This window comes from Oryx dammah, unplaced genomic scaffold (genome assembly GCF_014754425.2).
Source record: "Oryx dammah isolate SB20612 unplaced genomic scaffold, SCBI_Odam_1.1 HiC_scaffold_23, whole genome shotgun sequence".
NCBI lineage: Eukaryota > Metazoa > Chordata > Mammalia > Artiodactyla > Bovidae > Oryx > Oryx dammah.
The window spans coordinates 40451370-40479054 of record NW_024070207.1 but is presented as its reverse complement, the minus strand read 5'-3'; the positions used below and the strand labels follow the sequence as shown (position 1 = coordinate 40479054).

The 27685-nt window shown below is 39.3% G+C and overlaps 1 protein-coding gene across 1 annotated transcript in view; it reads right to left on the bottom strand.

The window, feature by feature from the left end:
- ADGRG4 (adhesion G protein-coupled receptor G4) overlaps nt 1-27685 on the bottom strand; it is a 95522-nt gene that overhangs the window by 43248 nt on the left and 24589 nt on the right. The window contains 9 exon segments of the mRNA XM_040265279.1: nt 2495-2741; nt 13106-13224; nt 16286-16418; nt 17421-17584; nt 19262-19320; nt 20506-20539; nt 22054-22122; nt 24490-24585; nt 25718-26326. Coding sequence (XP_040121213.1) covers nt 2495-2741; nt 13106-13224; nt 16286-16418; nt 17421-17584; nt 19262-19320; nt 20506-20539; nt 22054-22122; nt 24490-24585; nt 25718-26326 — 1530 coding nt within the window.

The following is a 27685-nucleotide window of genomic DNA, read 5'->3' as shown; positions in this document are numbered from 1 at the left end:
CTGTAAGGAATAACAGGTAGAGAAGAGTATTCTTAGCTTTTGAATGTAAAACCCATCCTCCTTACAAAATTTCCTCTACATAAAATTTTCTTTGAGTTTAAATCACTGTCTTTATATTGCTTAGAAATCAGTAGATAAGCACATAGGCTTTGAAGTCAGAGCAGCTGAAATTTAAAGCTTAGTTGCTCTAATTTCTAACTGTGTGGGCAAATCAAATGACCACATCAAGCTTCAGTCTCCTCACTTGCAAAGTTAATAATATGAGCACTCATCTCAAAAGAATGTATTAAAGATTAGATGAAATTGATATATGTAAAGCCAGATCCTGCAGGGTCTCAGGGGCCAAGAAATTTGGATTTTAGTCTATACGTAACAGAAATCTACTGAGTGGTTTTAAAAGCAAGACAATAACATGATCTGATATATGCATAAAAGATCACTCTGTAGAAGATAGACCACAGAGAGGCAAGAGCAAAGGTTGGGAGATTGGTTAAGAGGTTATTGTAGATCAGCTGAGAGAAACGGAGCTTGGCCTAGAGTAGTACTGGTGGCAATGGAGAGAAGTAGATGGTTTCCAGGAATAATATGCTAGCAAATTTGGAAACCTCAGAAGTGGCCACAAGACTGGATAAGTTCAGCTTTCATTCCAATCTCAAAGAAGGGCAATGCCAAAGAACATTCAAACTACCACACAATTGTGCTCATTTCACATGCTAGCAAGGTAATGCTCAGAATCCTTCAGGTTAGGCTTCAACAGTATAAGAACCAAGAACTTTTAGATTTACAAGCTGGATTTAGTAAAGGCAGAGGAACCAGATATCAAATTGCCAACATTCATTGGATCTTAGAAAAAGCAAGGGAATGCCAGAAAAACATCTACTTCTGCTTCATTGACTAGGCTAAAGCCTTTGACTGTGTGGATCACAACAAACTGGAAAATTCTTAAAGAGATGGGATTACCAGACCACCTTACCTGCCTCCTGAGAAACCTCTATGTGGGTCAAGAAGCAACAGTTAGAACCAGATATGGAACAAGGGACTGGTTTCAAATTGGGAAAGGAGTATGTCAAGGCTGTATATTGTTACCCTGCTTATCTACCTATATGCAGAATACATCATGTGAAATGCTGGGCTGGATGAAACGCAAGCTGGAATCAAGATTGCCAGGAGAAATATCAAAAACCTCAGATATGCAGATGACACCACCCTTATGGCAGAGGCCAAAAGGAACTGAAGAGCCTTAATGAAGGTGAAAGAGGAGAGTGAAAAAGCTGGTTTAAAACTCAACATTCAAGAAATGAAGATCATGGCATCTGGTCCCATCTCTTCATGGCAAATAGATGGGGGAACAATGGAAACAGTGACAGAATATTTTCTTGGGCTCCAAAACCACTGCAGATAGTGACTGCAGCCATGAAATTAAAAGACACTTGCTCCTTGGAAGAAAAGCTATGACAAACCTTGACAACATATTAAAAAGCAGACACATCACTTTGCCAACAAAAGTCCATATAGTCAAAGCTATGGTTTTTCCAGTAGCCGTGTACGGATGTGAGATGGTGCTATGTTGCTTCAGTCATGTCTCACTCTTTGTGACCCTGTGGACTGTAGCCCACCATGCTCTTCTGTCCATGGGGATTCTCCAGGCAAGAATACCGGGGTGGGTTGCCATGCGCTCCTCCAGGGGATCTCCCCAACCCAGGGATCAAACCCTTGTCTCTTATGTCTCCGGCATTGGCAGGCGGGTTCTTTACCACTAGTGCCTCCTGGGAAGCCTGGGATGTGAGAGTTGAACCATAAAGAAGGCTGAGCACCAAAGAACTGATGCTTTCAAGCTGTGGTGCTGGAGAACTCTCTTGAGAGTCCCTTCCTCAGCTAGGAGATCCTAAAGGAAATCAACCTTGAATATTCATTGGAAGGACTGATGCTGAAGCTGAAGCTCCAATACTTTGGCTACCTGATGTGAACAGCCAACTCACTGGAAAAAACCCTGATACTGGGAAAGATTGAGGGCAGGAGGAGAAGGGGGTGACAGAGAATGAGATGGTTGGATGGCATCACTGACTCAACGGACATGAGTTTGAGCAAACTCTGGGAGATAGTGCAAGACAGGGAAGGCTGGTGTGCTGTAGCCCATGGGGTCACAAAGAGTGAGACACGACACAGGGAAGTAATTAGTGTCCTCAAGTTTTTTGCTTGAGCTTTGGGTGGATGCATTATGTAGAAATGGGGAACATTGGGGGAACACCAGGAAACAGATTGAACGTTTGACTTGGGGTAACTGTTTATTTGGAAAGTTGCTGTCATTAAGGTTCAGTTAGAATTGGAATGCATTCTTTCGCAATTGGGATTCCAAGAGGATGACCCCCCCCCCCCGCATGTTGTGCTCACGAAGCATTCAATGCATAGCTACTTGACCTTTAGAACTGGCAATGCCTGTATGCAAAGGAATTAACAGTATATATTGTAAATATTTTGAAATAACTTATTTTACCAAAGTACTAGTACTTATTCATTGTTTACTTCATGCAGATCAGATGCTAAATGGTTTTGCTTTCCCAAAGCAGCACTGATAGCAGCACTGATTATTTGTAATATAGTCTGGGTTAGGTTCATACTTATCTCATCACATTGTGAAATATCAGATACTTTTGAAACAATAATCTTTGTCTCTTCTTCATCCAGAAGAGGGGATTCATTGATTAAATTTAAAATGTGCTCTGCAACATCATTCACAGTTTCTGGGGAAAGAAAAGTGAAATATAAAAGCTGCTGCATTACCTAGTTTTGGGCCATGCTGGTCTGCTTCTTTCCCTTTAAAAAGTAAAGGCATGTACACCTGTGATGGATTCATGTCAATCTATGCCAAAACCAATACAGAATTGTAAAGTAAAAATTAAAAATAAATAAATAAATTAAAAAAAAAAGTAAAGGCAGTAAAATGGAAACATACACCAAGTTAACAAAATTTGTGAAGGAAACACTGGACTTCAATTTCTACAACTGATGGAGTCCCAGAAAGTAGCACATAAGTCAAATTTTTATTCACTAAATCCTTTTTAAAATACTCCCCTAGGGAAACCTTTCTTGTCACTAAAGATTATCTTGCAATTAGATTCTAATTAAGTTAAGACTTTTGAGTATTGGATTGAGTTAAGTAGATCCCATCTGTACTCAAATATCACACTCACTCTATGCTTTCATAATCAAGGATGGTGATTATGTTGTTCTGTCAAGAACTAGCAACGTGCAGAACAAAAGCAGATATGGACCACATAACAAAAAAGAGCACTTCAGGTTTTTCTAGAGAGTAAGAACAATAGATATTAATTCACCCACTTTTTTCTTCATTTTTTATTATGGAAATTTTTAAATATGCACAAAAGTAGAAAGAATAGTATAATGAATCTCAATGTACCTCATGAATCACCTAGCTTCAACAAGTGTCAATGAAGAGCTAATCTTATTTTATCTACAATTCCGCCTACCTTCTCCCAATCCCAGATTATTTTAAAGCAACCCCCAGACATCATATCATTTCATCCATGAACACTTCAGAATGCATCTCTAAAACAAAGGACTACAGTTATCTTCCAATTAAAAATAAAAAATAATAAAATAAAAAACTTTGTCAGAACCACAATACCAGCATATCGTTTAAAAGTTTATAATAATATTATCAAATATCCAGTCAGCATTCAAAAGTCTTCATGTCTCGTAAGTGCTTTATAAAAGTAGTTTTTTGTTGGGATCATCACCCACTGTTAAACAGCTTTATTAGACAAATACAAAACTAGGCTTTAGTTTGATATAATCTATATGAAGCAATATTCTTGTCTGGAGAATCCCATGGACAAAGGAACTTGACAGGCTATAGCCCATGGGCTCGCAAGAATCAGACATGACTTAGCAACTAAAGAGAGAGAGAGTAGATGAAGCTGGGCTCCCTTGTGGCGCCCTCCCAGCTTAGAACACTCACATTCAAATCCAATAACCAAAATATAATGGAAAATAATTGAAAAATAATGTGAAAGTCAACAATAAACGATTTTTGAGAAATTTCTTTTAAAAACAAAAATACAGTCTGTTGAGAAAAATTCCAGAGAAAGATTACATTCATAACACACTTAACCCAAGTTACATTACAGATGACCAACTCTTTCTCTCACTGTTTTTCTCTCTCTTTGCGTCCTCCACAGTTGGCAGCATCTCTCCAAACCTCGCTCTCCTACCCCAAGCACCCCACAACTTTATCCCCAACATAGCTTACAAAGGCCATTTTTTTCTTTCCCCCATTTTCCTCATTTCTTGCTTTAATCTCTGTCTGTCTGTCTGTCTCTCTCTCTTTAGTCTGTTCTTATCAACATAAATTAAATAATCTTTACTGCTGCTGCTGCTGCTGCTAAGTTGTTTCAGTCGTGTCCAACTCTGTGCGACCCCATAGACGGCAGCCCACCAGGCTCCCCCAACCCTGGGATTCTCCAGGAAAGAACACTGGAGTGGGTTGCCATTTTCTTCTCCAATGCATGAAAGTGAAAAGTGGAAGTGAAGTCACTCAGTCGTGTCCGACTCCTAGCGACCCCAGGGACTGCAGCCTTCTAGGCTGCTCCATCCATGGGATTTTCCAGGCAAGAGTACTGGAGTGGGGTGCCATTGCCTTCTCCGAATCTTAACTGAGATCCTCTCAATTGTCTCTCTTTAACCATTACTCCAATCTGTCCAGCAATGGCAGAAAAATAGAGCATGCTCAGTCACAGATGTTTCTACTGCTCTTATTAAATTGTCCAGGCTTTGTTGTAAATGGGAGCTGCCTTCTTGGGTCATTATTCTTTGTGTTTCAGTGATGGGACTTCACTTCATGCACTCCCTGCTGTGGTCAAATGAAAGTAAACAATAGGCCAATGGGAGACTATTATATATTGTGGAAAGTAACTACAGACTTCACTGGGGGTTGTATGGTTTTTAAGCAAAATTCAAGACAAATTACATGCATTGTGTAAAAATTCTAAGTTCCCAAGCAAAAGCAATAAAAGGAATCCTCCCTTATTAGCTGTAGAATAAATAACCTCCATTGCTTGAAGTAGTTAAAATTAATCTGCCAGTAATTATAATAATAAAAACAATAACATTAGTTATTCATTGAGCAACTTCTATAAGCCAGTGTTCTAGTTATCTACTGCTGCAGAACAAACAACCCCAAAATTTAATGACTTAAAACAACAGTTTATTGTTATCTCTCATTGCTCTCTGTGTTGATAAACCTCAGGTGAGCACTTCTGATTTGGAGTCTCTCATGTAGGTGCAGTCAGATGACAGGTGGGACTGGAGTCATCTGAAGGTTAGACTGGACTGGAAGTCCAAGATGGCTCCCTCATATGCCTGGCAGTTGAGGCTACCATGGACTGGTCAGTTGAGGTTGTTGCCTCTTGAGTCAGTTGAGGCTCTTCCCTACACATGACCTCTCTCGCTGGCTTAGGCTCAGTGGTACACTGGATCTGGTTTACGATGTACTGGAACCAGCTTGTGTCAACTATTGAGAACCAACTGTTACATTTTCATGAATTTTGTGAGCCATTTTTAAAAGTTAAATTACATAAACTTACAATTAAATAAAGCATATTACAAATAATAGTGATAATTAGAACTCATTACTTCCTAATTATTTTACTGCATTTTATTTATTTTTTAAAAAATATACATTTATTTATTATAATTGGAGGTTAATTACTTTACAATATTGTATTGGTTTTGCCATACATCAACATGTATCTGCCACAGGTATACACGTGTTCCCCATCCTGAACCCCCCTCCCTCCTCCCTCCCGGTACCATCCCTCTGGGTCATGTCAGTGCACCAGCCCCAAACATCCAGTATCACGCATTGAACCTGGACTGGTGACTCGTTTCATATATGATATTATACATGTTTCAATGCCATTCTCCCAAATCATCCCACCCTCTCCCTCTCCCACAAAGTCCAAAAGACTGTTCTATACATCTGTGTCTCTTTGCTGTCTCCATACAGGGTAATCGTTTCCATCTTTCTAAATTCCATATATATGTGTTAGTATACTGTATTGGTGTTTTTCTTTCTGGCTTACTTCACTCTGTATAATAGGCTCCAGTTTCATCCACCTCATTAGAACTGATTCAAATGTATTCTTTTTAATGGCTGAGTAATACTCCATTGTGTATATGTACCACAGCTTTCTTATCCATTCATCTGCTGATGGACATCTAGGTTGCTTCCATGTCCTGGCTATTATAAACAGTGCTGCAATGAACATTGGTGGTACACGTGTCTCTTTCAATTCTGGTTTCCTCAGTGTGTATGCCCAGCATATTTTACTGCATTTTAATAATCTATGTGATTGTTCACGTCTACTGTGTTCATGCATCTCTTACCAACTTTATGTTCAATGCTATATGTTGTAGTTTGTGTTCAGCCTTGGGAGGAGTATTACAGCAAAGAAATCAGCAAATGCTACAAATTTATTACTTTTTCCCCATAGAACTTGCCATTAAACATTTTCCAGCACACCACTGTTTGGGCTTTTGGAGTCTGGGTTCTGAGAGGATGAGAATGTACCAATAGAAAGGAAGGAGAAGATTCCAGTCTTCTTAAAAGTTAGTTCCATAAATGGCACAGTAGTCACTACTGCCCAATTCTATTGGGTTAAGCAGTCACAAGCTAGCTCTGATTCTACTCACAGTTGACAAGGAGGGAATGAATCGATGGTGGCTACTTTGGAGACAAGATACCACAGCAGGGCCGTATACATACATTTCTTTCCATCTCATCATCACCTTAAACCTATGTGGTGGGTACTAATATCATGTCTTTTATATAGATTAAGAAATTAAGACAGAGATTCTAACCCAGATTTTAAACCAGGCCTGCTTGATTCCAAAGCTAGTGTTCTTCAATATCATTTCCTACTACAGCATTTGTGCCTTTGTCCCTTTTCTCCATTGTGTTGGGGTTGGAGCAGCTGTACTTTGCAGGCCTTCTCCCTGCCATCCTGAGAATTACACCATTCTCTGTCAACCACATACTCTTCTACCCTGATGGTGGAATGAACACAGACAGGAGACAGATTTGTGAAAAGTTCTAGCCAACTTCAGAGAGTGATGCAGCCTCAACATCATAGAAGTAACAAAAATCCAACACAACAAAGAATCTACAGAACTTTGAAATAAGGGTGGCTTTTCTACCTGTGATATTAAGGAGTTTTGTGAATTGAGAATTTAAGTGGGGAAATGATGAGTTTTCTCCAATCAAGATATCTCACACTTGTCAGCAAGAGTGAAAGCTAAAGAAAAATTGTTTCAACGTGAATGCATTTTTCTTTCCTTTACTGTACTCATTTGTCATTAAGGTTCTACCTTACAAGGTGAAGGATTCCTCCAAAGCTAATAAATTTGATAGTTTATTTTTCAGTCATATACATTATAGTCACCCTCTCACTCTTCTGTTTCTCTGCAGATTTTTTTAAATAAAGTGACTTCTGACAGTTAATTTTCTAAAAATCCCAATCCAACACCATGCTTTTGTTGTTGTTATGGTTGTTTGTTAACTTTTTCTTCCACAGAGAAAATTCTATTAGCATGTCTAAGAAAAATGTGTCACTCAGAAGGAGGGAGGCCAGCACGAAACACAGACCTTTCTATCTTGCCACCCACTCACTTCAAGCTGCAACAGTCTCTCTTGCCCGGACTCATGATTTCAGATCCAGAAACCATCAGAGATGTGCTTGCTTTTCTAATTCCTCTAGGTATGCTTTGGCAAGGATCTCTAATTTAAATCTTCTGCAAAAAGACAAGACTCAGAAGTTCACTGCCTCAGGGCTCTTCCCTGGCCCTTTCGCAGGATACTGGAATGCTTACATCTCAATTTCTAACTCTTCATCATGGGAGAAAACCACTGTATGCAGTAGAGCAATGCCTGACAGGATGTGCATAAACCAAAATTCTGTGTAGAAAACTTTATGCATAATTTAAAAAACACTGACAAGCAGAGGCAGGACTTTCAGGCTAGTGTAGTAAGGAAGGAGAGGCAAAGGGAAACGTTCACCAAGAGAGATCTCTGATGCTGGTCAAAGTTAGCTAAGATAATCATTCAAAGTCGCTGGAGATTGATGGGAGATCTTACAGCAGACTGACAAGCATTTATTGAAGAAAATCTACAGAAATTTGTCAAGTGCAGTGGCGGGCCATGGCGTCTGAGCTAGGAACTGCACCCATCCTCCACAGATCTGCCTTGCGAAAGAACTGTTTCACTGGGCTAGGCAGCTGAGTGGCACTTACCATCTCCCCCAGGTCCCTGAGATGGAAGGACTATTCTTAGTGGATTTGATGGCAAGTGAACGTTTGCAGTTCCCACCTTTCCAACTCTGAGCTGTTGAAGATCCACACTAGACAGTGGCAGCAGCTGAGTGGCAGCAATAAGTCCCTCTTGTGCCCGAGTGCACACACACCGCTCCTGTTGCATAGGGAAGACTCTAGTGAAGTACCTGGTGAAGGGCATATTCACCATCACCACCCCCCCACCCAAGCTCTTGCCCCATACGACAGATATTTTGCCCAGAGGAGGATAGAAGAAAGCCTCAAAGATTGGTAGTACTCTTCTCCTAACAAGGGCACAGACTTTAATTGGGTCAAACTGTGGAGCAATTTGTACCCTAGGGTTTTGTGAAAAATGGCAGAGCAATCAACTATCAACTAGGATGTTAACAACTGGCTGTGATACCAACAGAGGAAGGCCAGCCAGAAGCTTAGTGGGGAAATCAGAGAAATAGAGAGAACTCAGCTAGAGCCACAGTTGTTCCTAGTGCTCAAGGAAAATGTGTACATCTCCAAGCCTTCATCTTAAGGAGCAGCATCAAAGGATGTATACTGCAGGGGAAACAGACTTCACCAAACTGGTCTAACCAATGGCATTTTTTACAGAGATAAAGTAAATAATTCTAAAATTCATACAGAACCACAAAAAACCCTGAACAGCCAAACTGACCTTGAGAAAGTAGATCAAAGGCATTGCACTCCTTGATGTAAAAATATATTAAAAAGCTACAGTAATCAAAACAGTATGAAGTTCGTATGAAAACAGGCATATAAATCAATGGAATAGAATAGAAAGCCCAGAAATAAATCCATATATCAACTGACATTCAGCAAGGATGCCAAGAATATGCAATGGGTGCAGAGTCTCTCCAACAAATGGAAAACTGGATATCCACCTACAAAAGAATGAAATTGGACCTTTATCTTATACCACACACAAAAATCAACTCTAAGTGGATTTAAGACTTAAAACTTTAAAACTCCTAGAAGAAAACATAAGATAAAACTTCATGATATTGATCTTGGCAATGATTTCATGGATGTGACACCAAAAGCATGGATGAGAAAACCAAAAGTAAGCAAGTTGGACTACATCAAACTAAAAGCTTCTCACAGCAAAGGAAATAATCAACAGAGTGAAAAGACGACCTACAGAAGGGAGAGAATATTTGCAAACCATATATTTGATAAGGGGTTAATTTTCAAAATATACAAATAACTCCAACCACTCAATAGAAGAAATCTCACAGAACCCAATTTAAAAATAGGGTAAGAACTTGAGCAGACACTTCTCAAAAGGAGATATACAAAAGGCTAATGGTATGTGAAAAGGTGCTCAACAACACTAATCATCAAGGAAATGCAAATCAAAACCACAATGAGATGGTAATTATTAAAAATAAATAGATAACAAGCGTTGGCAAGGGTGTGGAGAAAAGGGTACCCTTTATACACTGTTTATGTAAGTGCAAACTGCTGCAGCCACTGTGGAAAATAATAAAAAGTTAAACATAGAATGATCCAGCAATACCACTTGTGAGTATATATCCTAAGGATATAAAATTATTATCTCAAAGAGATATCTGCACTTCCTTGTTCATTGCAGCATTATTCACAATAGCAAATATTTGAGAATAACCTAAGAGTCTGTAGAGAGGTAATTAAATAAATAAAATTTTATTATACATATATATGTATACATACATACAAAATGGAATATTATTCAGCCTTAAAAAAGAAGGAAATCCTGTCATCTGCAGCAACATGGATGAAACAGAAGGGTATAATGCTAAGTGAAATAAGCCAGACTCAGAAAGATCAATATGCATGATCTCACTTATATGTGGAATCTAAAATAGTCAAACTTACAGAAGCACAGAATAAAATGGTGATTACCAGGGGTTCTCAGAGAAGGCAATGGCACCCCACTCCAGTACTCTTGCCTGGAAAATCCCATGGATGGAGGAGCATGGAAGGCTGCAGTCTATAGGATCGCCGAGGGTCGGACACGACTGAGCAACTTCACTTTCACTTTTCACTTTCATGCATTGGAGAAGGAAATGGCAACCCACTCCAGTGTTCTTGCCTGGAGAATCCCAGGGATGGGGGACCCTGGTGGGCTGCCGTCTATGGGGTCACAGAGAGTCCGGACACGACTGAAGTGACTTAGCAGTAGCAGGGGTTAGAGAAGAGGGAAGTGGGGAGTTACTAATCAACAGGCATAAACATTCAGTTAAACAAAATGACTAAGTTCTAGATATCTGCGATAAAACATTGTGTCAGCTGTCAATAGTAATGCATTGTACATTTTAAAATTGTCAAGAAAGTAGGTCTCAAGTTAAGTGTTCTTACAACAATAAAATTAAATTAAAAGAAGAAAGAAAGTAGATTGGACTAGGGGAAAGAGGGACTGGAGAGTGATTGCTAACATGTATGGTATTTCGTTTAGGAGTGATTAGAATGTTCTAGAATTAGTGGTGATGGTTGCACAATCTAGTGAATACACTAAAAATTAGGAACTGTACACATTACATGGCTGAATTTTATGTCAATATCTCCATAAAATTTCTAATTACATTGAGATTAACTTATCAAATCACAAATATCCAAAAACCTGATAACATGCTGTGTTGATCTGAAGATGTTCAGAAACAGGCACTTTCACACCTTGTAAGTGGGATTATAAGTTGGTGCAACTTTTACAGAGAGCATTTTGATATCATGAAAAGTATGATTGATTTGAAAAGATACATGCAGCCCAATGTTCATAGCACTATTTGTAATAACCTATACATGGAAGCAATGTAAATATCCTTTGACAGATGAATGGATAAAGAAGGTGTGGTATATATATGTGGAATATTACTCAGCCATAAAACAGAATGAAATAATGCCATTAGCAGCAGCATGGGTGGACCTACAAGTTATCATACTAAGCTAAGTGGTTCAGACAAAGACAGATATCATATGATATCACTCATATGTGGAATCTAAAATATGAGAGAAATGAACTTATTTACAAAGCAGAAACAGACTTGGAGACAAAACAAATTTATGGTTACCAAAGGGGAAGCAGGGAGGGATAAGTTAGGAGTTTGGGATTAACACACTACTATATGGAGAAGGCAATGGCATCCCACTCCAGTACTCTTGCCTGGTAAATCCCATGGACGGAGGAGCCTGGTGGGCTGCAGTCCATGGGGTCGCTAAGAGTCGGACACGACTGAGTGACTTCACTTTCACTTTTCACTTTCATGCATTGGAGAAGGCAATGGCAACCCACTCCAGTGTTCTTGCCTGGAGAATCCCAGGGATGGCAGAGCCTGGTGGGCTGCCGTCTCTGGGGTCGCACAGAGTCGGACATGACTGAAGTGACTTAGCAGCAACATATATAAAATAGATAAACAGCAAGTTCCCACTGTATAGCACAAGGAACTATACTCAGTATTTTGTAATAATGTACAATGGAAAAGAGTCTGAAAATTTATATATATGCCACACATATAACTGAATCACTTTGCTGTACATTTGAAACTAACACATTGTAAATTAACTATACATGCATGGATGCTAAGTCACTTCAGACATGTCCGACTCTGTGAGGGCATGGACTGTAGCCTGCCAGGCTCCTCTGTCCATGGGATTCTCCAAGCAAGAATACTGGAGTGGATTGCCATGCCCTCCTACAAGGGATCTTCCCAACCTAGGGATCTAGCAGGCAGCTTCTTACCCACTGAGCCACCAGGTAAGCCCAAATTAAGTATATTTCAATTTTAAAGCTTCCCTGATAGCTCAGTCGGTAAGAATCCGCCTGTAATGCAAGCGACCCCGGTTCAGTCCCTGGGTCAGGAAGATCTGCTGAAGAAGGGATAGGCTACCCACTCCAATATTCAAAAATGCCAGAAGAAATAAAGCAAGTAAGAAAACAGAAATGCTAATGTAAAGTACAGCATTATCAATTCAAAAAATTTTGGCATAGCAAATAAAAATAATTTATCTTAAAAAAGGTATGATTGACCCAGCAATTCTACTTTTGGGAATTTATGCTTTGAGCATACCATACTTACACAAAATGACACATGCACAATATCCCTTACAGCAGTTTTTAGAAAACAAGTTGTACTTATCAAGTTAAATGTCCATCCATATGGACATCCATAGGCAACAGGTTAAAGAAATCAATTGGGGCATATCTGTGTTAATACAATGCAGTGAAAAAAAAATAAGGAAGCTCTTCATACATTAATACGATAATTTCTGCAATATAACATTAAGAGAAAGAAGCAAGGTACAGAACAGCATGTATATCACTCTCCACTATGTGTACAAAAAGGGAGGAAGGATATACATACACATGCATATTTCCTTATAGATGCATAGGTATCTCCATGGATACTAACTAAATGGCTGGGGTCAGCTGTGGGAAGGAGAGGTTTCACAGCATACCCTTTTTTATTTTTTCAATATTGAACTATATGAAGTAATATCTACTAAAACTCTTAAAAATTAAAATAAAGCAAAAATAATAACTAACCAAACATTATAAAATAGAAAATATTATGAAACAAAAATCACTGACAGTTCTGACTTCTCACTCTCCACTCCCACTTTCACCACCAGTAACTACCTCATTTCTGAAATTTGATTGTTGTCAGGTAGATTTTCCTATGGGAGGTTTGCCTGTACTCTCTCTGATCTCAGGTCAAGGAGACAAACTAACTGAGGATCCATTATTTCTCTAATGTGTGCAGAATAGTCTTACCGTCACTTATTGTAATATTAGCAAGATCCACAATCTTATTAGGAAGCGCTTGAAGCAATTTGCATTGTTTAAATTTTGGTTTTTCCCAGTGAGATTTGCCAGTGTCGATACTGATTGAGCTGAGAAAGAGGAGAGACTAACAGAATCTTCACCATTGGAGGATGAGGTCAGAATAGTTTGAAAGCGAATGGTGAAGGAACATGGTATGTCTTTGGCATGCCTCCCCTTAGCCTACTGCTAGCTTCCTAGCTGAGATGGCAAAGGTAGGAACCCAGTGTTTGTACAGTGAATAAAACTTTGCTCTTGGGGACCAAGTGAATGTAGGGTTCCCATGAAGGAAGCATAGACAGGCAAGAGAGCCCCAGATGGGGCAGGGCCACGTCCACTAGACCAAGAGTCAGGGCAGAGATTTTTGCCACTCTGGACATGACTCCTACCCTCACTTTTGCTTCTTACCCTCATTTTAAGAGAAAATTCCTGTTACAATTGTGATCTCTATTTCAGCATATTCAGTCACTCAAGACAGTTAGTATAGCCCCCATTGTGGTTCATTGGCCTGCATCATCCACCCTCCACTATGCCCGATCCAATTCAAGCCAGTTCATTGCAAATTAGCTAACCCATTTATTGGGAGTCTTCGGTGTTCTAGGACTGGTAGTAGGTACTACAGACAAACAAGACAGCTCCTTGAGGAGCTTGCAACTTGGTGCTTTGAGATTGTAAATGTAACTACATTTATTAGGCAAAATATGAAATGGAAAAACTGTAGAAATGAAACTGAATCTATTGAAACACCAAGCAAGGAGAACTTACTTGTAACTTTTTAAAAATAAATTTATTTATTTTAATTGGAGGTTAATTACTTTACAATATTGTATTGGTTTTGCCACACATCAACATGAATCTGCCACAGGTATACACGTGTTCCCCATCCTGAACCCCCCTCCCCCCTCCCTCCCTGTACCATCCCTCTGGGTCATCCCAGTGCACCAGCCCCAAGCATCCAGTATCATGCATCGAACCTGGACTGGCAATTCGTTTCACATATGATATTATACATGTTTCAATGCCATTCTCCCAAATCATCCCACCCTCGCCCTCTCCCACAGAGTCCAAAAGACTGTTCTATACATCTGTGTCTCTTTTGTTGTCTGGCATAGAGGGTAATCATTTCCATCTTTCTAAATTCCATATATATGCATTAGTATACTGTATTGGTGTTTTTCTTTCTGGCTTACTTCACTCTGTATAATTGGCTCCAGTTTCATCCACCTCATTAGAACTGATTCAAATGTATTCCTTTTAATGGCTGAGTAATACTCCATTGTGTATATGTACCACAGCTTTCTTATCCATTCATCTGCTGATGGACATCTAGGTTGCTTCCATGTCCTGGCTATTATACACAGTGCTATTATAAACTGCGATGAACATTGGTGGTACACGTGTCTCTTTCAATTCTGGTTTCCTCGGTGTGTATGCCCAGCAGTGGGATTGCTGGGTAATATGGCAGTTCTATTTCCAGTTTTTTAAGGAATCTCCACACTGTTCTCCATAGTGGCTGTACTAGTTTGCATTCCCACCAAGAGTGTAAGAGGGTTCCCTTTTCTCCACACCCTCTCCAGCATTTATTGCTTGTAGACTTTTGGATCGCACCCATTCTAACTGGCATGAAATGGTACCTCATTGTGATTTTGATTTGCATTTCTCTGATAATGAGTGATGTTGAGCATCTTTTCATGTGTTTGTTAGCCATTTGTATGTCTTCTTTGGAGAAATGTCTATTTAGTTCTTTGGCCCATTTTTTGATTGGGTCGTTTATTTTTCTAGAATTGAGCTGCAGGAGTTGCTTGTATATTTTTTGAGATTAGTTGTTTGTCAGTTGCTTCATTTGCTATTATTTTCTCCCATTCTGAAGGCTGTCTTTTCACCTTGCTTATAGTTTCCTTTATTGGGCAGAAGCCTTTAAGTTTAATTAGGTCCCATTTGTTTATTTTTGCTTTTATTTCCAGTATTCTGGGAGGTGGGTCATAGAGGATCCTGCTGTGATGTATGTCGGAGAGTGTTTTGCCTATGTTCTCCTCTAGGAGTTTTATAGTTATTTGTAACTTTTGAGCTGAGCTGAGCTGGGCACTAAAAGAACAGAGATGGAGAAAGTGCCCCCTCTCCACAACCAAAGAGAGCAAATAGCACAAGCAGAGAAAGAGATTCAAGTCCAGAAGGGCAACGGTCCATCTAGAGGGGAAGGAAAGGGGCCTGAGGGTCTTAAGTACTTTATTTAGGGTTTTGGATTTAATCCTTAAAGCAATATAGAACTGGAGTGGGAAATCGGCATGTTGACAGCTATACTTCAGGACAATTATGCTGGCAGCAGTGTGAAGTAGAGCTGGGGATGGGGAGGTAGTGGGCAGTTAGAAGGCCAGGAGACTGCTCTAATTGTAGGCACCCAGGGAGTGGCAGTGGGGTCAGAAAGGAAAGGGCAGATGTGAGCTCTGTTTGTGACCATAAAAGCTACACGACTCACTAAGTGACTAGACGTAGGGAAGAAGAGGTAGGACTCAGTCTAAGATGTCACCTTCCAAAAGACAGCTTTTACATTTTTGTCAAAACCTGCTGTCCCTCCTGTCTGCGCACTTAAGTTAATGGCATAAACCGGTAGCAAAGAGCAAGAAAAGAGGGGCTGATGAAAAAGGAAAATGTTAAAGTCAAGAATAGTAGAGTGATTTAGTAAATTATTATGGCCCATCAACAAGGTAGCTTTTGAGGCAGGTTTTTGAAAAGGTCATTAAGACAATAAATGTAAAGCACGGAAAATGTTTGATAAACCACTGAGTGAAAGGTTAAATAACATTACTGCTATAAGAAGGGTGAATACCACTACATAAAATTTAAAACGCATAAAAGGCTACATGGGAAAAAAAATACGACCACCTAAAAGCAGCTGTGTTCAGGTGGTAGGATCATGGGTGGTTTTTTTCTCTTTTGTCTTCTTGAAATTTTTTCTGGGTTGTTATTGTGTGGTATGTGTATGCTTAAGTAGACCCAAAAGGTGAAAGAAAGGAAGATGGGCACTAGAGGGGGAAGGAGGAGGTGTGCACAGACAAAGGACTTGGAAACATGCTCCCAATTAAACAGATCTTTGTGTACCCAACTAGCAATTAGAACTTAGCCGGTGCATACCAGAGTCTAGTAGCACTTCCATCTTCATTTTTTATGCATCTACTTTGGGCTGTCTCAGTAGCGTTGGTTAAGAGCCACTTATATGTCCCTTTGTATTTAGAGGCTGTTTCTTCGGCTTTGCACTTTCTGGGCTCTACAGAGAAAATGAATGCACATTTGAAAGGGCAAAAGGCACTTAAAAGTTTCGTGAACATCCATTACCACCCATCATTATTACCCTGCACATAAACATCAGCAAATAAAAGGGGAAACTTTTCTACCAGGCAATTTAAAGCAGGTTGAAAATAACATTAAATTGAATCTTTTTTAAAAATAAGGCTCCCAGTCAGATCTCACATTTGGTCCTTTGCTTTAAAACTACCACTTGACAGGACAGTTCTTCTGCTTTGGTTTCATTAAAATGGTACATACGCATTGAAAAAAGTCAAGCCACACAAAGAGTAGAGTAAAAATCGAAAGTCCCCACCTGCCGACTGCCTTCCTTTTGAGTGCAGTTGTTAATAGTTTGGGGTGCAGTGACCAGACACTAAAGGCTGACTTCTCTTTCTTAATGGACTTTGGGCTGGAATTGGTTTTAATAAATTCAATGTATTCATCATAAGTAGTATAGATCAGGATGCTCTGTTCTGATATTGATGCTAAAAGCAAAGTTTTGCTGCCAAGTGTTGTCACATAAAGGGAGATGTGTCCTGAGCTTAGTTTTTGTGAGAAAGTCCCAATTTTTACTGACCACCCACTTGGTTTGTTTGATTCCATAAATCAGGGTGGCCTGAGAAGCAGATCAGCAAGCCTTGCCCAGCCATCCCAGTCTCTTCTCTAAGGGCATAAGACACCTTCCTCTCCTTCTCTAAGTATTTAAGCAAGAGAAAAAGTGCTCCCACTCCACTGATGAACTGGCTGCTGCTAATATCCAGAGCGGGTTGATGGTCTCTGGTAACTCCTCTGGTACTCTGGTTTTTTTAACAAGCTCTTCCAGGTAAAAAGGCTGTCAGGGCACGATGAATACCAAGGGTGTGGAAAGGAACTTAAAGATAGTTTCTCTCCCCCTTCTGAAGTCAGGGTTTCTTGCTATGTATGCATTTAGAAGTTTATAAAAAAGGGAATTCATTCATATGAAAACACTCACCCAAATTACCTAGTTTTCTCACTGCAGCATGTCCAGACTTTACTGATAATATCAATTGATCTTGTGTGAAGTTTCCATGCATGAAGTTGCCATGTATTTTACTTTTGATCCTGCTAATCAATTTGATGGGCGCTAAAGAAGAGGTGGCCTTTATGATGACCTGACAAAGAGAGCTAAAAAGCAGAGCAAAAGAGAAAGATGTTGCAGTTATGGCCACAGAGTGCAACTTGGCCTGCGGTGCTGAAACTCTGTGCAGATGACTTAATTAGTAGTCCATAAATATCAAGCATTTTACAGCTATTAAGTGACAAATCTTCAGAAATGATGGAGTACAGCACATTGAAGTCATCTGATAAATTTTCTCATATCCAAAACAAACAACTCAAAACCCATTTTTAAAAGAATAGTCAGCAACATTTGCATTATGTTGAAATTGACTAGCTATGCAATTTCTAGGGTTTGTGATAATTAATAGAGAAGATGGAGCATTCAGAGAAAACCTTTTACTCTTCTGGTCTCTAATTTATCCATCATTACCTCAATAATAAGGCAAATAGGCACATGCTCAATTAGTCTAGAAAACTGTGTTCTGCAGAAGGTCTATTTCTATAATAAAATAATAATGATGATAATAATAGTAGCCAACATTTGTAGAGCTCTTGTTCTGCATGTTTTAATTCATGTTATCACAAGAACCTTATGAGGTAGTGCTATTATTCCCCCCATTCTGCAGATGAAGAAACTGAGCCTTAACCAAGGTCACAAAGACCTAATATCTTATTTTGGAATGTTCTGTCCATTAAAGATATGATGTGAAAGAACAGGGCTGTTCTTAACTTCAAGCTCTATAGCGAGGTCCTCAGACGTTCCTAGTATCTCTATCTTCCATTACAAAGCACATTTCAGACTCACAAGTTTGCCTATGCTTTTTCTCCATTTCTGTTTGTAGATCCCTCTTTTTGGAGGAATACTTTCTTATATTTCCTATCAGCTCTTAAAAGTCAGATGTGCCTGTGCTTACTCAGAATTTCTCTCTATGTCCAGTCTAAGCCACGCCTGCCCCATCCCCACCACTGATCCATATTTAGTGAAGTCCTTGTTCATACTACCCATTCCACTGGTAGCCAATCTCTTCTCAGCTTCCATCTTCTCAGTCTGAAGAGGGCTTTTCTTTTTAAACCTCTCCTCTTGCTGTAAGAGTAGAGCAGACCCTCTACCCTTCTCACTCTAAATATTTTAAAGACCTTCCCATGAAACTTCTGTAGTTATATGTCCTTTTTTTTCTTTCTTTTTTTTATTGGAGTATAACTGCTTTACAATGTTGTGTTAGTTTCTGCTGTACAACAAAGTGAATCAGCTCTATGTGTACATACACTTCTTCCCTCTTGAATCTCCCTCCCACCCACCCCCATCCCACCCCTCTAGGTCTATATGTCCTTCTTGGGTTGCATCAAGCAGAACAATAATAACCAGTGTTCCAGGAGGACCTGGACCACGAGCCTGAACAGGACCGAGGCTGCTTTCCAGGTTGTTTTGCAATTTCCCTGCTCAGTATTTCGTGGAGTTTTTTTGATGACAACACTATATTGCCCTATCCCCAAATTATGACCACTTTGGACCCCATTTTCTCTTCACTACAAAGAGGCAGCGGGCAGGCTGCTAGGCTGTGCCATGACCAACTGAAGCAGCTTATTTCTTAAAGGCAAGAGCCCAATTACAGCATCTGCAAAATAACCAGCAGGTACTTTGATCTCCCTCTGACAGCTCTGACCAACAGGCTACACATACAGAATTAAATGGAAAGAAAATTAAAAGTAAATGTACCAACTCTGAATAAACTCAGCTCCTACCTGTATGGTACGTGGGAAATTGTAGCCAGTCCTTGCCCTTCTCTGTTTCAAATAATGCAAAAGAAAAGTACGTAGTCACTGAAACCTTTAAACAAATGTCACAATTGACCACAGGCCTATTGCTAACAACTACAATCATAATTATACTTTATATCTATGTAACCCATTGCCATCTACAAATCACCTGCAAAACATCAATGCATTTAGTCCTGACACCAACACTGCAGGGTGGATAATGCACAGATGTGTCACTCCATTTTCTAGTCTCAGAGAACTGAAATGATGTGCCCAGTATCCCACAGAACTGGCAGCAGAGTCAAAGCCTTCAGGCTCTGAATCCAAACATGGTGATGACAAAGAAATCACTACCAGGATTTCACGCTCTACGTTCTGTACTAAGCACTCTATGTGGGTTAATCCATTCCTTCTTTCCAACATCCTTGTGAGGAATGGTCATATTATTATCTCCACTTGACAGATGAGGAAACTGAGGCACAGGGAGTTTAATTAAGTTGCCCAAGTTCTCATAATCAGAAAGTGGAAAAGCAGGGGTTCTAACTTAGGCAGCCTGACTCTGGGGGCCACATTACCACCAAAAGGCTTTTACACCTATTATTTGAGAGGAGTTTTAGTTATGTCACATTATGTATACTGTTTTCAATTTTTACATTCTGACTCAGGTATTTACATCATTTTAAGTGATGGCAGATAATTTGGAATGCACTGTAGGCTTGACTATATTTTGTGTAGTCAAAATATTTATCTCAGATTTAAATGACTTAAAACCTTGGTGCATACTAATTCTTTCAGAATCTAACATTGTAAAGCTTTAAGACACTGGAACAAATAATGGGAGATAGTTTTGTCACATTGACTTGAATTCTACACAAGAGTGGATGCCCATTTTGCAAATAATTGTGTCACTCTTGGAAAAAAAAAGGTTTCTTTGCCAGATGCCTATAACCAAGAAATTTCATTTATCATTTGCAATCCTCAAATCATTCCATACTCCCATAGACCCCAAAATGTGCTTCAAAAAATTACCACATATACAGTTCAGAAATGCAGAGATTGGTTTTCTTAGTGGATTCTTGTGCAGATCCCAAAGAAAGTAATGTAGTTTGCCCCTCAATTATTACAGCTGAACCTTGCCTGATAATATGCAGTTGAAGAGCTATTTACCTATATATAATCAGGTATAGGGTGGGTTACAAGTAAATTTGTTTTGAAAAAATACTTACAAATTGGTCCATGGTTATTTCTTCCCCAGTAATGTCTCTGTACCAAAATCACCAGAAAATTATAGGAAAATAAACCACAGTACCAAATACATGAGAGAACAAGTTCAGGAAAAAGACAACTGTGAGGTAGATGGTAGAATCCCCCTGCTTGAAATTCGGATAACACTAGGTCTCTAAGGAGACACTTTAAAAGAGCTGGGTCTAAAATGCCTGTTCAACCCTCTTGGAAAAAAAAAATAGCTGGGTCATTATTTGCATATCAAAATGGTGGTAAGCCTTTGACTCAGCAATCCCACTTCTAGGAATCTATTCCATAATAGTATCAGCAGGGGTGTATAAAAATATATATACAAAGGTGAAGAAAATCAAATGTCCATCAAGAGGTAATTGGATAAATACACCACAGCACATCCATACAAAAGAATTTTATGCAGTCATTAAAACAAATAAACTACATCTGTAAGTATTAGCTGGAAAGGATATACATGATGTATTCTAAGGCAAGAAAAGAAAGTTGTAAAACAGAATATGGTCCCATTCTTTTAGTAAACTCATGACAACAAATCTAGAGAAATATATAAATATATAAAATAAGCTATTAACCAGTGTTCTTAAAGTTGGTGGGGAAAGGCAGCTTTCTGGAGATTTTTGCTGTCCATGTCATATATTTCTGTAAAGCTCTAAGTTTTTACATTGACCACATATTACCTCTGTAATAAAGAAAAATCATAGACATAGTTTTTTGAAAGAATGGTGTATACTTTAGACATTTCCAATTTTCCTTTTATAACCTATCATGGATTTACTTCTGTTACTTTCTGTGAACTTTCTTAAACCCATTTATGTTTGAACATGCAAAAGAAACAAAAATCCCAGTGTATGGAAGACAGGCAGTCACACTCAGTGTTTTTTAAAAAATCAGCTAACCATGGTGTACCAGAACCATGCTTATTTTTCAAAGGGATTCTTTGGGATTTTCCTTTAACAGAGGACTAGTATATGTGCAGGACAAGAGCAAAGAAAATTTTCCTCAGATGATCAGTTAACTTTGTTATGGTCTTCTGGATAGTACTCAGCACCTGCCAATTTCACTGCAATCACCCCTCCAAATCTGTGCCCCAGGCAATTCTGGAACTAGCTAGCATTCCTCACTTGAAACATTGAAAGTTCCCTTAGAATTTCTAATTCTTGAAAGTGCATTATCCAAAACTAAAAGACCTTATTAATCCTCATACAATGGCCACCCCTAACGTTTCATCCCTTTAAGACATGATTTTTTTTTCCCTAAGTCACAGAATCATAGCATTTTAAAGCTAAGAGGGATTTTAGGGATAACTGAGTCCAATTCCACTACTTCCCCTATTTACTTTTTTCTGTTTTGTTCTCTCATTGACTTTATACCTCACAGTAATAATACAAACCTCTATATCAATCCGAAGAGAACCTATAGTCAGAAGGGAAGATGCAACTCAAAATGCAGCAGTCTCAAACAAAAACGGAGGATATACCTTCCAGATAGGAACAGACCCACAGCAGATGACATTCACATACCTGCTTTTAATTTGAACAGCCAGATTGGCAAGAACAAATTCACTGTTTTGAAATATAGAATTCAACTGTAAAAGATAAAACATTTGTTTTAGTACTCCTGCCCCTCTTTCTTAACTCAGCTAAGTTCCCTGAGCTGATGTGATCATTAAGCTGCATTTATTATTTCAGTTGGTTTACCATTTCCATCTGCTCCACTCAGCTTTTTGATCTACATTTTACCTATTGGTGTGGGATGAACTCATCCCTGCAAGATTCATACTGAAGCTCTAACCCACTAATGTGACTGTATTTGGAGATAAAAGCTTTGAGAAGGTAGAGAAAGTACAGAGTGTTAGTCGCTTAGTCATGTCTGACTCTTTGTGACCCCATGGACTGTAGCCCACCAGGCTCCTCTGTCCATGGAATTTTCCAGGCAACAACACTGGAGTGGGTTGCCATCCCTTTCTCCAGGGGATCTTCCTGACTGAAGGATTGAACCTGGGTCTCCTGCATTGCAGGCTGATTCTTTACCATTTGAGCCACCAGGGACACCTTTAAGAAGGTACTTAAGGCTAAATGAGGTCATAGGGTGGAGCCCTAATTTGAACTGTGGTGTTGGAGAAGACTCTTGAGAGTCCCTTGGACTGCAAGGAGATCCAACCAGTCCATTCTGAAGGAGATCAGCCCTGGGATTTCTTTGGAAGGAATGATGCTAAAGCTGAAGCTCCAGTACTTTGGCCACCTCATGCGAAGAGTTGACTCATTGGAAAAGACCCTGATGCTGGGAGGGACTGGGGGCAGGAGGAGAAAGGGACAACAGAGGATGAGATGGCTGGATGGCATCACCGACTCGATGGACATGAGTTTGAGTAAACTCCGGGAGTTGGTGATGGACAGGGAGGCCTGGTGTGCTGTGATTCATGGGGTCGCAAAGAGTCGGACATGACTGGGCGACTGAACTGAACTGACTGAGTGTCCATATTGAGAAGAGGAAGAGACACTAAAGATCTCTCTGTGTACACACACACAGAAAAGGCCATGTGTGAGGACACAGTGAGAAGCCAAGGACAGAGGCCTCACCAGAAACCGACCTTGCCAGCACCTTGATCTTAGACTCCCAACCTCCAGAACTGTAAGAAAATAAATGTCTGTAAAATAATATATACATAACTTTATCGTTTTGCTGGATGTGTGAAATTGGCACAGTATCATAAATCAACTATACCTCAATTTAAAAGAAAAGGAAAAAAAATCTGTCAGTTAAACCACCTAGTGCATCATGTTTTGTTATAGCAGGCCTGGTGGATGAATAAACCAACCCATTTTCAAGCACTTATAATCATGTCGTATATACTTGAAAATAAATGCTGATGGGAAGACAGGGGAAGCAGACATTATCAGTTACTGTTGGTGAGGGTGCAAGTTGGTACCACCTATCTGGGAGGCCACTTAATGATAGCTATCAAAATGTAAAATATCCATGTCCTTTGACCTAGCAATTCCAGTTCTAGGAATTTATCCTACAGAAATATTCAAGTACACCCCCTTCAAATTTATTGCAAGAGGATTATTGTCAACATTGTTTCCAAATAGAAAAAAAAAATAGAAACAACTAAATGTCCTCCAAAGGATGCCTGGATTAAAGCTACCACATTACAACTTCCTAGGGAAATTTTTTTTTTTTTAAGTGTATGAGGTAGGTCTATGTTTACTAGCATGAATGAGCCTAAAGACACATGGTTAAGTGAAAAGAAAGCAAGTTGCAGAATAGCATAATTAACATGATTCCAGCTACTTTTGCAAAAAAACATGTATGAATGACTGTTAGTATATATAGAAAAAAATCTAAAAGAAAATGCTTCAAACTGTTAAGAGGTGTTAATACAATAAATGATATTAGGGAGGATATTTATTTTCTGGGTTTCAGATTTTAGTGTCTGAATTTTTTACAGAGAGTAGGTATTACTGCTTATTATCAGAAAAACGTAAGGATAAATAAGACATTTCTTGCATAAAAGAGAGAAGAAATGAAAGTACAGAAAACAAAAATATTTAAGTACAATGGGATACACTATGTTATCACAGCTCTCCTAGGTTCCCCAAGTAGGGAAACGTGGCAAAGGTGCAGAATTCATATCAGTGGAGAGATATGTACAGTTCTAAACCAATTAATAACACCTCATAAAAATATTTCCAGTATTGACACTATAAAAAAGAGACCACATACTTCTTCATGGTGTTGCTTACAGAGTGGATAAATTTGCAGCAAAAAAAAAAAAAAATCAAAACCAATGTGCTGTAATGTATTATGCATAGAAAAAAGTGAAGCCTAGTTTTATATATATCGGGTTGGCTAAAAAGTTCAAGTTTTTCCATAAGATGTTACATATTTATATACATATATTTATTCACTTTTTTTAGATGTAGCATAAATAGTCAATAGATTATTTACCCATTTTTTTTGCAAATTCTTTTTCGACACTGGTAATAGGGATCCTTGGCTCTTCATCAAAGAGAGAGAGGCTCATTTCAATATTGTAGAAGGAAACTGTAAAAATAAGGAGATCAATTTCATTCCTTTAGTTCAAGAAATTTAACTTCTGCAAGTCTGGTCAAAACTGTTCTTCACTTTAAAGAAACCAAACAACGAAGCCTCATTCTTAAACTCTGCTTAATTTAACTCCAAGGTCAAGAACCAGTACTTTTGGATCCATATACCAAAGCAAACCAGGATGTACCCTGGCAGTTTTGCTTTAATTTTTTGGGCTGTTCCTTGATTTCTGCACAGTTGACAGATATTCTACAATTCCCCTCAAATCCTAGGTTTCATTGGCCAACAGATTTCTAGTCCTTTTAGTGGCCAAGCTGAACATTATCTCACAGGTTCATTTGTACTGAGAAAATGTTTGTTTCTTCCTATGCCCTTCTTTATGCTTCAAGCTTTTCTCTTTATTCCCTTGTTTCTCTTGTCTGTACTATCAAATTTCAATTTAAAAAAATTTCTATTTTAGAATATTAAAGTTGAGAAAATGAATTTCCCTGGTGGTCCAGTGGTTAAAGCTCCACGTTTCCATTACAGGGGGCATGGGTTTGATTACTGGTTGGGGAAATTCTGTATGCCATTGGTGTGGCAAAAAAAAATCTATGTATATGTCTATATCTATATATAAAAGTTGAAGGAACATCCAATATTTGAATGATTTGGAAGCCAAATACTCCCTGGCCACAGATAAGCATTAGAAGCTAGCTGGAGGAAGGAACTGGATAAGACTTAAACCTGCATTAACAGAATTAAAAAAGAGCAAGCTAGAGTATCTTCTGGTGTTTTCTAGTATGTGGTCAACATGTTGGACCTAAGGCCATATAATCCTCTTATAGGGAAGGGGGTAAGGTTCCTGACCCATGTCCACACTGGCAAAGTCAGAGCTTTAGGAAGAAAATGGATGGAAAGGAGGCTTAAAAGTGTCATACATTTGCCTATATGTCAATAAAGGAAAGGTAAGAAAGATGGCTAGAGAATTGTGTTTGGAATAAGGTACCCACTGTAGATACTGTCTGAAGGAGATAAGAAACACCTGTACCTTTCTTTTGCCCTTTCTGCCTTCAGAGAATTGGCTCTCTTTGAGAACACATATCCCATTGTGCATACATTATTATGCCACATACATTGCGGAATATATCTTTGGACTTAACGGCAATAGGTGAAGTCAAAGTTTCGGTAGATAAAAAGGAAGGTGTGGAGTCCAGCCAGGTTGTCTCAAAAGAGGAAGAAGGTAATGAGGACACATTTGCTGTAAAAGGATGTGTTACTCCAGTGGAGATGAGCGGAAATGGGGCTCCAGTAGCAGCTGATGTAGTGGTGGCTATATTTAGAAGGGAGCCCTGTGTGGGCTTAGGAAGAACTAATGTAGCGGGTGCTGATGCAGCTAGGATTCTGCTCCATGCAGATGTTGTTGTAAGGCTAGGTAGAAACATGGCACCAACAGATGGGGTATGGTCAACTGGAGGTGATTTACTCATTCTGCTAAAGGATGGAGCTTGAGGCACAGTCCTGGAGTTGGCAGTCACAGTGATTCCTGAAAATGCTTCAGAAGATTTGGAAATATAGGTACTGTCATCTGTGATTTTTATAGACACAGGGAAAGGACTTGGGAAGCCCGTAGTGATACCGTGCATTGTAAGTGTAGGGGTGGTTTCGGTGAGTACAACACTTACACCAGCAAAGGGTCCTATTGTAAAGTTAGTAGGTGGGTGTGTTGGTGTTATGTCAGAAGTCAGAAATGTGGATTTTATTTATTTTTTGACCAACAGAACCTAACATTTTTGCTTTTAGAATTATTATTATTTATTTATTTATTATTATTTTTTTTACTTTACAATATTGTATTGGATTTGCCACACATCAACATGAATCCCCCACGGGTGTACACCTGTTCCGAATTTGGAACCCCCCACCCACCTCCACCCCCACACCATCCCTTCGGGTCATCCCAGTGCACCAGCCCCAAGCATCCTGCACCCTGCATCGAACCTAGACTGGCAATTCATTTCTTATATGATATTATACATGTTTCAATGCCATTCTCCCAAATCATCCCACCCTCTTCCTCTCCCACAGAGTCCAAAAGACTGTTCTATACATCTGTGTTTCTTTTGCTGTCTCGCATACAGGGTAATCGTTACCATCTTTCTAAATTCCATATATGCGTTAGTATACTGTATTGGTGTTTTTCTTTCTGGCTTACTTCACTCTGTATAATAGGCTCCAGTTTCATCCACCTCATTAGAACTGATTCAAATGTATTCTTTTTAATGGCTGAGTAATATTCCATTGTGTATATGTACCACAGCTTTCTTATCCATTCATCTGCTGATGGACATGTAGGTTGCTTCCATGTCCTGGCTATTATAAACAGTGCTGTGATGAACATTGGGGTACACATGTCTCTTTCAATTCTGGTTTCTTCGGTGTGTATGCCCACCAGTGGGATTGCTGGGTCATAAGGCAGTTCTATTTCCAGTTTTTCAACCAAATGCTAATAAGTATGAAAGGGGAAATTAACAAAAGACATGTGGATTTTAATATCTCTTCTAAGCCAGGCCCTGTGAGGACACCCAAGACGGGTGGGTCATGGTGGAGAGGTCTGACAGAATGTGGTCCACTGGAGAAGGGAAGGGCCAACCACTTCAGTATTCTTGCCTTGAGAATCCCAAGAACAGTATGAAAAGGCAAAATGATAGGATACTGAAAGAGGAACTCCTCAGGTCAGTAGGTGCCCAATATGCTACTGGAGATCAGTGGAGAAATAACTCCAGAAAGAATGAAAGGATAGAGCCGAAGCAAAAACAATACCCAGTTGTGGATGTGACTGGTGATAGAAGCAAGGTCTGATGCTATAAAGAGCAGTATTGCATAGGAACCTGGAATGTTAGGTCCATGAATCAAGGCAAATTGGGAGTGGTCAAACAGGAGATGGCAAGAGTGAACATCAAAATTCTAGGAATCAGCAAACTAAAATGGACTGGAATGGGTGAATTTAACTCAGATGACCATTATATCTACTATCGTGGGCAGGAATCCCTTAGAAGAAATGGAGTAGCCATCATAGTCAACAAAATGCAGTACTTGGATGCAATCTCAAAAACGACAGAA